This window comes from Aphelocoma coerulescens, unplaced genomic scaffold (genome assembly GCF_041296385.1).
Source record: "Aphelocoma coerulescens isolate FSJ_1873_10779 unplaced genomic scaffold, UR_Acoe_1.0 HiC_scaffold_352, whole genome shotgun sequence".
In the NCBI taxonomy this organism is placed as follows: Eukaryota; Metazoa; Chordata; class Aves; order Passeriformes; family Corvidae; genus Aphelocoma; species Aphelocoma coerulescens.
In genome coordinates, this window is record NW_027183695.1 from 84,674 (window position 1) to 96,408 (window position 11,735).

Below are 11,735 nucleotides of genomic sequence, written 5' to 3' on the forward strand. Positions count from 1 at the left end.
TAGGGATTTTTTGGGATTTTTTGGGGATTTTTTGGGGGTTTTGGGGGGATTTTATTGGAATTTTTGGGGAATTTTTAGGGATTTTTTGAGAATTTTTTTGGAAATTTTTGGGGATATTTGGGGGAATTTTGGGGATATTTTGGGGGAATTTCTGGGGATATTTGGGGGATATTTTGGGGGCTATTTGGGGGAATTTGGGGGGATTTTGCCGTCGCCGCCGGCATTGCCGCAATTCCCGCTGCGGCCGCTGCCCTTCCCCAGCCTGGCCATGGACAGAGGCTGCGCGGCCGCCAGGAGTGCGCTTTGGGGCAAATCCGGGGGGATTCGGGAAAATTGGGAATTTGGGGGATTTTTTGGGGATTTTTGGGGATTTTTTTGGGATTTTTTGGGGATTTTTTAGGGATTTTTTAGGGATTTTTTGGGATTTTTTGGGGATTTTTTAGGGATTTTTTTGGGATTTTTTGAGATTTTTTAGGGATTTTTTTAGGATTTTTTTGAGTTTTTTTGGGGATTTTTTGGGATTTTTTGGGGATTTTTTAGGGATTTTTTAGGGATTTTTTTGGGAATTTTTGGGATTTTTTAGGGATTTTTTAGGGATTTTTTAGGAATTTTTAGGATTTTTTTGAGATTTTTTTGAGATTTTTTGGGGATTTTTGGGGGTTTTTTTTGGGATTTTTTAGGGATTTTTTGGGATTTTTTGGGGATTTTTTGGGGATTTTTTCGGATTTTTTAGGGATTTTTTAGGGATTTTTTGGGGATTTTTTTGGGATTTTTTGGGGATTTTTAGGGATTTTTTTAGGATTTTTTTGAGATTTTTTTGGGATTTTTTGGGGATTTTTTTGGAATTTTTAGGGATTTTTTAAAGATTTTTTGGTAATTTTTTTGGGATTTTTTCGGATTTTTTAGGGATTTTTTAGGGATTTTTTGGGGATTTTTAAGGGATTTTTTAGGATTTTTTTGGGATTTTGTAGGGATTTTTTGGGAATTTTTAAGGATTTTTTAAAGATTTTTTGGTAATTTTTTGGGGATTTTTTGGGGATTTTTTGGGAATTTTTTGAATATTTTTTGGATAATTTTTAGGATTTTTTTGGGGATTTTTTGGAATTTTTTAGGGATTTTTTGGGGATTTTTTTGGGATTTTTTAGGGATTTTTTTGGGATTTTTTTTTGAGATTTTTGGGGATTTTTTGGGATTTTTTAGAAATTTTTTGAAGATTTTTTTGGATTTTTTGGGGATTTTTTGGGGAATTTTTGGGGGATTTTAAGGGATTTTTTAGGGATTTTTTTTTTTTTAGGGGATTTTTTGGGGATTTTGGGGGGATTTTTTGGGGAAATTTTGGGACAAATTTGGGGGATTTGGGGCAATTTTTGGGGATTTTTGGGGGAATTGGAGAAAAAATGGGGAAAACTTCGGAAAAATGGGAATTTTGGGGGAAAGTTGGGGAAAATGGGGCAAAAATTGGGAATTTTGGGCAAAACTTTGGGAAAATGGGGGTAAAAATGGGAATTTTGGGGAAAATTGGGGAAAACTGGGGAAAATGGGGCAAAAAATAGGAATTTTTGGGAAAATTGGGGAAAATGGGGCAGAAAATGGGAATTTTGGGCAAAACTTTGGGAAAATGGGGGTAAAAAATGGGAATTTGGGGGAAAATTGGGAAAAATGGGGATAAAAATGGGAATTTTGGGCAAAATTGGGGAAAAGTGGGGGAAAATGGGGCAAAAAATGGGATTTTTGGGGAAAATTGGGGAAAATGGGGCAAAATGGGAATTTTGGGCAAAATTGGGGAAAAAACTGGGGGAAAATGGGGAAAAAATGGGGGAAAATGGGGCCAAAAAGGGAATTTTGGGCAAAAATTGGAAAAATTGGTGGTAAAAAAATGGGAATTTTGGGCAAAATTGGGGAAAAGTGGGGGAAAATGGGGCAAAAAATGGGATTTTTGGGGAAAATTGGGGAAAATGGGAATAAAAATGGGGATTTTGGGGGAAAATTGGGGAAAAATGGGGGAAAAAATGGGAATTTGGGGGAAAATTGGGGGAAAATGGGGAAAAATGGGCAAAAAAGGGGAATTTTGGGCAAAACTTGGAAAAAATGGGGCAAAAAATGGGAATTTGGGGGAAAACTGGGAAAAATGGGGGTAAAAATGGGAATTTGGGAAAAATTGGAGAAAAATGGGGGAAAATGGGGCCAAAAAGGGAATTTTGGGCAAAAATTGGAAAAATTGGTGGTAAAAAATGGGAATTTTGGGCAAAATTGGGGAAAAGTGGGGGAAAATGGGGCAAAAAATGGGATTTTTGGGGAAAATTGGGGAAAATGGGAATAAAAATGGGGATTTTGGGGGAAAATTGGGGAAAATTGGGGAAAAATGGGGCAAAAATGGGAATTTGGGGGAAAATTGGGGAAAATGGGAATAAAAATGGGGATTTTGGGGGGAAAATTGGGGAAAAATGGGGGGAAAAATGGGAAAATTGGGCAAAACTGGGGGAAAATTGGGAAAAATTGGGAATCCCCGATTTTGGAGCCGTTTGACCCCAACCCCACTCCCCTCAACCTCCCCAAATCCCCGTTTTTTTTTTGGGGCTGAGCTCAGGAATTTCTCCTTTCCCCCCTCGCAGCCGTTGCCGAGTCGGCGGCCGCGGCCGGGCCGGAGCATCCGAGCGCCGAGGAAATTCCCAACCGGATCATTCCCACCGCCTGCGTGCGGCCCACGCATCCCCTGCGCAGCTTCGGCAGCCCCCTCCTGCCGCCGGCCATGAGCGCCATGGAGCCCAAAATTCCCTACACGCCCCTCTTGGCACAAGCAGGTGAGAGGGGATTTTTGTTCTCCATGGGTTTCCCAATTTTTCCCATTTTTTTCTGATTTTTCTACTTTTTTTTTCGATTTTTTTTCCCATTTTTTTCCCATTTTTTTCTGATTTTTTCCCATTTTTTCCCATTTTTTTCCCATTTTTTTCTAATTTTTTCCCATTTTTTTCCGATTTTTTCCCCCAATTTTCCCCAATTTTTATCCAATTTTTCCCCATTTTTCCCCCATTTTCCCTCCATTTTTATCCCATTTTCCCCCCCATTTTTCCCCCATTTCTCCCCATTTTTCCCCATTTTTATCCCATTTTTCCCCCAATTTTCCTCCCCTTTTTCCCCCAATTTCCCCCAATTTTCCTCCCATTTTTCCCCCATTTTTCCTCCATTTTTATCCTATTTTCCCCATTTTCCCCCCCCAATTTTCCTCCCATTTTCCCCCATTTTTTCCCCAATTTTCCCCCATTTTTCCCTCCATTTTTATCCCATTTTTATCCCATTTTCCCCCCATTTTTATCCGCCATGAGCGCCATGGAGCCCAAAATTCTCTACACGCCCCTCTTGGCACAAGCAGGTGAGAGGGGATTTCTACTGATTTTTTTTCCCATTTTTTTCCCATTTTTTTTCCCATTTTTTTCCCATTTTTTCCCATTTTTTTCCCATTTTTTTCTGATTTTTTTCCCATTTTTTTCAGATTTTCTCCCATTTTTTTCCCATTTTTTTCCCATTTTTTCCCCATTTTTTTCCGATTTTTTCCCATTTTTTTCCCATTTTTCTCACATTTTCCCCCATTTTTCCTCCATTTTTCATCCCATTTTCCTCCATTTTTATCCCATTTTTCCTCCCATTTTCCCCCATTTTTCCCCATTTTTCCTCCAATTTTCCTCCCTTTTTCCCCCATTTTTATCCCATTTTTCCTCCATTTTTATCCCATTTTTCCCTCCATTTTTATCCCATTTTCCCCCATTTTTCCCTCCATTTTTATCCCATTTTCCCCCATTTTTCCCCCCATTTTTCCCTCCATTTTTATCCCATTTTTCCCCCATTTTTCCTCCCATTTTTCCCCCATTTTTTCCCATTTTTCTCCCATTTTTCTCCCATTTTTCCCAAATTTCTCTTCCATTTTTCTCCCATTTCCCCCCCATTTTTTCCCATTTTTCTCCAATTTTTCCCAAATTTCTCTTCCATTTTTCTCCCATTTTTCCCCCATTTCTCCCCATTTTTCCCCCATTTTTCCCTCCATTTTTATCCCATTTTTCCCCCAATTTTCCTCCCATTTTCCCCCATTTTTCCCCCTCATTTTCCCCCCATTTTCCCTCCATTTTTATCCCATTTTTATCCCATTTTCCCCCCATTTTTATCCTCCATGAGCGCCATGGAGCCCAAAATTCCCTACACGCCCCTCTTGGCACAAGCAGGTGAGAGGGGATTTTGTTCTCCCATGGGTTTCCCATTTTTTCCTTTTTTTTCCCATTTTTTTCCCATTTTTTTCTGATTTTTTTCCCATTTTTTTCTGATTTTTTCCCATTTTTTTCCCATTTTTTTCCCATTTTTTCCCCATTTTTTTCCGATTTTTTCCCATTTTTTTCCCATTTTTCTCACATTTTCCCCCATTTTTCCTCCATTTTTCATCCCATTTTCCCCCATTTTTATCCCATTTTTATCCTATTTTCCCCCATTTTTTCCCCATTTTTCCTCCATTTTTCTCCCATTTTCCCCCATTTTCATCCCATTTTTTCCCCCATTTTCCCCCAATTTTTCCCCAATTTTTCCTCCCATTTTCCCCCAATTTCCCCCATTTTTTCCCCCATTTTCCCCCAATTTTTCTCCCATTTTTCCCCCATTTTCCCTCAATTTTTCCCTCAATTTCCCGCCATTTTCCCCCATTTTTTCCCAATATTCCCCCCCATTTTCCCCCAATTTTCTTCCCATTTCCCCCCATTTTTTCCCCATTTTCCCCCCAATTTTCCCCCCATTTTCCCTCCATTTTTTCCCCATTCTCCCCCCATTTTTTTCCATTTTTCCTCCATTTTTCCCCCATTTTCCCTCCATTTTTTCTCCATTTTCCCCCCAATTTTCCCCCATTCCCCCCCCTTTTTTCCCAATTTCCTCCCATTTTTACCCCCATTTCCCCCCATTTTTCTCGCCATTTTCCCCCCATTTTTCCTCCAATTTTCCTCCCATTTTCCCCCCATTTTTCCCCCATTTTTCCCCAATTTCCCCCCCGAATTTTCCCCACTTTTCCCCCATTTTTTCTCCATTTTTCCCCAATTTTCCCCCATTTTTTCCCCATTTTCCCCCCATTTTTTCCCCATTTTTCCCCCATTTTCCCCCCATTTCCCCCCATTTTTCCCCATTTTCCCCCCCGAATTTTCCCCAATTTTCCCCCCATTATTCCCCCATTATTCCCCCCATTTCCCCCCCATTTTTCCCCCATTTCCCCCCATTTTCCCTCCATTTTTTCTCCATTTTTCCCCCAATTTTCCCCCCTTTTCCCCCCATTTTTTTCCCAATTTCCCCCCATTATTCCCCCATTATTCCCCTATTATCCCCCCCATTTCCCCCCATTTTTTTCCCAATTTCCTCCCATTTTTACCCCCATTTTCCCCCCATTTTTTTCCCATTTTCCCCTATTTTTTCTCCAATTTTTCCCCATTTCCCCCCATTTTTTTCCCAATTTCCCCCCATTATTCCCCCATTATCCCCCCCATTTCCCCCCATTTTTCCCAATTTCCTCCCATTTTTACCCCCATTTTCCCCCCATTTTTTCTCCATTTTTCCCCAATTTTCCCCCATTTTTTCTCCATTTCCCCCCCATTTTCCCCCCATTTTTTCTCCATTTTTCCCCCATTTTTTCCCCATTTCCCCCCATTTTCCCCCATTTTCCCTCCATTTTTTCTCCATTTTTCCCCCAATTTTCCCCCCATTTCCCCCCATTTTTTTCCCAATTTCCCCCCATTATTCCCCTATTATCCCCCCCATTTCCCCCCATTTTTTTCCCAATTTCCTCCCATTTTTACCCCCATTTTCCCCCCATTTTCCCCCCATTTTTTTCCCATTTTCCCCTATTTTTTCTCCAATTTTCCCCATTTCCCCCCATTTTTTTCCCAATTTCCCCCCATTATTCCCCCATTATCCCCCCCATTTCCCCCCATTTTTTCCCAATTTCCTCCCATTTTTACCCCCATTTTCCCCCCATTTTTTCTCCCATTTTTCCCCAATTTTCCCCCATTTTTTCTCCATTTTCCCCCCATTTTCCCCCCATTTTTTCTCCATTTTTCCCACCATTTTTTCCCCATTTCCCCCCATTTTTCCCCCATTTTCCCTCCATTTTTTCTCCATTTTTCCCCCAATTTTCCCCCCATTTCCCCCCATTTTTTCCCAATTTCCCCCCATTATTCCCCTATTATCCCCCCCATTTCCCCCCATTTTTTCCCAATTTCCTCCCATTTTCCCCCCATTTTTTCTCCATTTTTCCGCAATTTTCCCCCATTTTTTCTCCATTTTCCCCCCATTTTTCCCCATTTTTCCCCCATTTCCCCCCCATTTTTTCTCCATTTTTCCCCAATTTTCCCCCATTTTTTCTCCATTTTCCCCCCATTTTCCCCCATTTTTTCTCCATTTTTCCCCATTTTTATCCCATTTTTCCCCCATTTTTTTGCCATTTTCCCTCCATTTTTTCTCCAATTTTTCCCCATTTCCCCCCCATTTTTCCCCATTTTCCCCCCAATTTTCCCCCCATTTTCCCCCCATTTTTTCCCCATTTCTCCCCATTTTTCCCCCATTTTCCCCCCCATTTTCCCTCCATTTCCCCCCCATTTTTCCCCCATTTTCCCCCCATTTTCCCGCATTTTTCTCCATTTTCCCCATTTTTATCCCATTTTTCCCCCATTTTTTTCCCATTTTCCCTCCATTTTTTCTCCAATTTTTCCCCATTTCCCCCATTTTTTCCCAATTTCCTCCATTTTTACCCCCATTTTTCCCCCCATTTTTTCCTATTTTCCCCCCATTTTTTCCCAATTTCCCCCATTATCCCCCCCATTTCCCTCCATTTTTTCCCAATTTCCTCCCATTTTTACCCCCATTTTCCCCCCATTTTTTCTCCATTTTTCCCCAATTTTCCCCCATTTTTTCTCCATTTCCCCCCATTTCCCCCCCATTTCCCCCCCATTTTTCCCCCATTTTCCCTCCATTTTTTCTCCATTTTTCCCCCAATTTTCCCCCATTTTCCCCCTATTTTTTTCCCAATTTCCCCCCATTATTCCCCCCATTATTCCCCCATTATTCCTCTATTATCCCCCCCATTTCCCCCCATTTTTTCCCAATTCCCCCCCATTTTCCCTCCATTTTTTCTCCATTTTCCCCCCAATTTTCCCCCCATTTCGCCCCATTTCCTCCCGTTTTTCCCCATTTTCCCCCCATTTTTTCCCCATTTTCCCCCCATTTTTTCTCCATTTTTCCCCCATTTCCCCCCATTTTTTCCCCAATTTCCCCCCATTATCCCCCCCATTTCCCCCCATTTTTCCCCATTTTTCCCCCCCGAATTTTCCCCAATTTTCCCCCCATTATTCCCCCATTATTCCCCATTATTCCCCCCATTTCCCCCCCATTTTTCCCCCATTTCCCCCCCATTTTCCCCTCCATTTTTTCTCCATTTTTCCCCCAATTTTCCCCCCATTTCCCCCCATTTTTTTCCCAATTTCCCCCCATTATTCCCCCATTATTCCCCTATTATCCCCCCCATTTCCCCCATTTTTTCCCAATTTCCCCCCATTTTTCCTCCATTTTTTCTCCATTTTCCCCCCATTTTTCCCCCCATTTTCCCCCATTTTCCCCCCATTTTCCCCCCATTATCCCCCCCATCTCCCCCCCATTTTTTTTCCCCAATTCCCCCCAATTTCCCCCCAAATTTCCCCCTCTCTTTTTTTTCTTTTATTTCCAGGCAACCTCCCCAAAGCCCCTCTGAAAACGGCTTCCTTGGGCTCGGCCCCCAAAGCCCGCTCGCCCCTCCTGCCCGTCTCCGTGCCCACGGCTCCGGAATCCGCCGACGACGTCGCCAAAAATTCCCACCCTTCCACCAACGTGAGCCATCCCCCCCCCCCAAAAAAAAAAACCCCGAAAAATTTCGGCAAAGGGACGCCCAAAAATCCCCAATTTTTCCCTAAAAAATCTCCCCTTCCAGGGAATGGTGGGATGAGGGAGGGGGTTTGGGGGGGTGACTGGGGGGTTTTTTCGTAGGTTTTGGGTCAATTTTAATGTCATTTTTGGCCCATTTTTGGCCCATTTTTTTTTCCCATTTTTGTCCCAATTTTATCCCATTTTTATCCCATTTTTTTCCCATTTTTTTTCCATTTTTTTTCCATTTTTATCCCATTTTTATCCCATTTTTTTCCCAATTTTAATCCCATTTTTTCTCCATTTTTTCCCAATTTTTCCCCATTTTATCCCATTTTTTTCCCATTTTTTCCCCATTTTTATCCCATTTTTTTCCCATTTTTGTCCAATTTTCCTCCCTTTTTTCCCCAATTTTCCTCCCATTTTTTCCCATTTTTGTCCCCATTTTTTCCCATTTTTTTCCCATTTTGTCCCAATTTTAGTCCCATTTTTTTCCCATTTTTTCCCCATTTTTTACCCATTTTCCCCCCACTTTTTTCCCATTTTTTCCCATTTTTATCCCATTTTTCCTCCCATTTTTTCCCCATTTTTCCCTATTTTTTTCCCATTTTTTTCCCAATTTTTCCCCATTTTTTTCCCATTTTTTTCCCATTTTTTCCCCATTTTTTTTCCATTTTATCCAATTTTTTTTCCATTTTTTTCCATTTTTTTCCATTTTATCCCATTTTTTCCCATTTTGTCCCAATTTTAATCCCATTTTCCCCCCATTTTTTCCCCAATTTTTCCCCATTTTATCCCATTTTTTCCCCATTTTTTCCCAATTTTTCCCCATTTTATCCCATTTTTCCCCATTTTTTCCCCATTTTTTACCCATTTTCCCCCCACTTTTTTCCCATTTTTTCTCCATTTTTATCCCATTTTTTTTTCCCATTTTTCTCCATTTTTCCCCATTTTACCCCATTTTTTCCCCATTTTTGTCCCAATTTTCCTCCCATTTTTTTTCCCATTTTATCCCAATTTTTTCTCCATTTTTTCCCCATTTTATCCCATTTTCCTCCCATTTTTTATCCATTTTTCCCCATTTTTGTCCCAATTTTCATCTATTTTTATCCCATTTTTTCCCATTTTCCTCCCATTTTTTATCCAATTTTTCTCCCATTTTTTCCCCATTTTTCCCCATTTTTATCCCATTTTTCCTCCATTTTTATCCCAATTTTCATCCATTTTTATCCCATTTTTTTCCCATTTTTTCTCCATTTTTTCCCCATTTTTCTCCCTTTTTCTCCCATAAAAATGGGAAAAATGGGAGAAAAAGGGAGAAAAAAATAGGGGAAAAAATGAGGAAAATGGGATTGAAAATTGGGATAAAAATGGGAAAAAATAAGAGAAAAATGGATAAAAATGGAGGGAAAATGGGGAAAAATGGGAAAAAAGTGGGATAAAAATTGGAGAAAAATGGGATAAAAATGGAGAAAAAATGGAGAAAAAATAGGATTAAAATGGGATAAAAATGGGGGAAAATGGGAAAAAAATGGGAGAAAAATTGGATAAAAAATGGGATAAAAAAGAGGGAAAAATGAGGAAAAATGGGATAAAAATGGAGGAAAAATGGGATAAAAATGGGATAAAAATGGGATAAAAATGGGGAAAAGATGGGATAAAAATGGGATAAAAATGGAGAAAAAATGGGGAAAATTGGGATAAAAATGGAGGAAAAATGGGATAAAAATTGGAGAAAAATGGGATAAAAATGGAGAAAAATGGGGGAAAAAATGGGAAAAAATGGGGAAAAAATGGGGAAAAATGGGAGAAAAATGAGGAAAAATGGGATAAAAATTGGAGAAAAATGAGGAAAAAATGGGAGGAAAAATGGGATAAAAATGGGATAAAAATGGAGAAAAAATGGGGAAAAATGGGAGAAAAAATAGGATAAAAAAGGAGGAAAAATGGGGAAAAATGGAGAAAAAAATGGGGAAAAATGGGATAAAAATGGGGAAAAATGGGAGGAAAAATGGGATAAAAATGGGATAAAAATGGAGAAAAAATGGGGAAAAATGGGAGAAAAAATAGGATAAAAATGGGGGAAAATGGGGGAAAATCGGAGGAAAAATGGGATAAAAATGGGGAAAAATGGGGAAAAATGGGAGAAAAATGGGAAAAAATGGGGAAAAATTAGATAAAAATGGAGGAAAAATGGGATAAAAATGGGATAAAAAATAGGATAAAAATGGGGGAAAAATGGGAAAAAAACGAGATAAAAACGGGGATAAAAACGAGATAAAAATGAGATAAAAATTGAGTAAAACCAGGAGAAAATTGGGATAAAAATGGAGAAAAAATGGGATAAAAATGGGATAAAAAAGGAGGAAAATGGGGAAAAATTAGATAAAAATGGAGGGAAAATGAGATGAAAATGAGATAAAAATTGAGTAAAACCAGGAGAAAATCGGGATAAAACCCGGAAAAAAACCGAAAAAACCAGGAGATCCCAATCCCCCCGAATTCCCAAAGAAGCCCCTTTTCCTTCCGGCTCCGGAATTCCGTGGGAATTCCCAAAATTCCCGTTTTTTTGTTGTTTTTTCCCTCCAGGTTTACGAGCAGGACGAGCTGAGCGAGCAGATGGCGAGTCTGGAAGGGCTGATGAAACAACTCAACGCCATCACCGGCTCCGCCTTCTAATTCCCGAAAAATTCCCACGGAATTCCCGGCAATTCCAAGCATCCCATAATATCCAACTCAATTTTCCTCCACGCACGAAAAAAAACAAAAAAAAACAAAAAAAATCCCGGAGCGAAAATTCCAAGGATTTCTTCCCCTTTGCGGTCGTCGGACGGCGGCGGTCGGGAAATTCCAAGAGGGAATTTTGTTTTCCCGCGCTGATCCCGAAAAATTTTGGGGGAATTTCCTGGATTTATGGAAGGATGAAAAAAAAAAAAAAAAAAATCGGAATCGAGGCCGGAATCCCGAAAAAAAAAATTGGGAATTTCGTCCCCTTTGCGGCATTCCGAGATGGGAACTTTTGGGACAATTCCAGGATTTTTTTGAGGATTTTTTTGTTGTTGTCTTCGCATTCCCAAATTTTTGGGGATTTTTATTATTGGGTTTTGCTCTCCGTGGGAATTTTTCGGGAAAACACCAAATCCATCCATGGACAAAAATTCCCGGCGATCCCGAACGGCGCCGGGTGGGTTTTTTTTTTTTTGGGGGGAGGGGGGATCGAGGGATTTTGGGGGGAAAAAATGTGGGAATTTCTTTGGAATTCCCGCTTTAATTTATTCCATGATTTTTTTTTCCCGGGAGAATCGCCGAGCCCGCTTGGAATTCCGACCAATTCCAGCAGTTGTGGGCCCGCAGAGAATTCCCGAATTTTTTTTGGGGAGCGTTTTCAGGACGTTGTAGAATTCCAGCTTGAAGGAAATTTAGGTGGAACTTAAAAAAACCCCAAAAAACCCCGAAATTCCAAGATTTTTGTCGGCCGTTCCGACGGATTCTTGGATTTTTTTTGCCCGTTGTAGAGGTGTAGGATAGAAGGGGGGGAGGATCGGAATTCCCAAAATTCCCGGGAAAAACGGGATTGGGGTGGGGGATGGGGAGGTGACAGCGGGGGTTGGGGGTTTGGAGGGGACTCGATGGTTCCGGAGGGAATTTTTTGATGGTTCCGGAGGGAATTTTCTGGGGAAGGAATAAAAAATTTTGATACCGAATCCGACCCTTTGCTGTCGCTGGGGAGGGGTGGGGGAGGGGCAGGGAGAGGGGAGGGAAGGCTGGGATTGAAGATGGCGTCCTGAGTCATTAATATTAATTAATTAATAATTAATTATTAA

General features: G+C 40.5%; 1 protein-coding gene across 1 annotated transcript in view; it reads left to right on the forward strand.

The window, feature by feature from the left end:
• The window catches only part of LOC138101611 (netrin receptor DCC-like), a gene marked incomplete at its 5' end in the record, with an annotated part of 90,977 nt that extends 80,232 nt beyond the window's left edge, over positions 1-10,745 (forward strand). Inside the window, 3 exon segments of the mRNA XM_068999379.1 lie at positions 2,613-2,801; positions 7,739-7,878; positions 10,501-10,745. Coding sequence (XP_068855480.1) covers positions 2,613-2,801; positions 7,739-7,878; positions 10,501-10,590 — 419 coding nt within the window.
• Between the last annotated feature and the right edge of the window lie 990 nt (positions 10,746-11,735).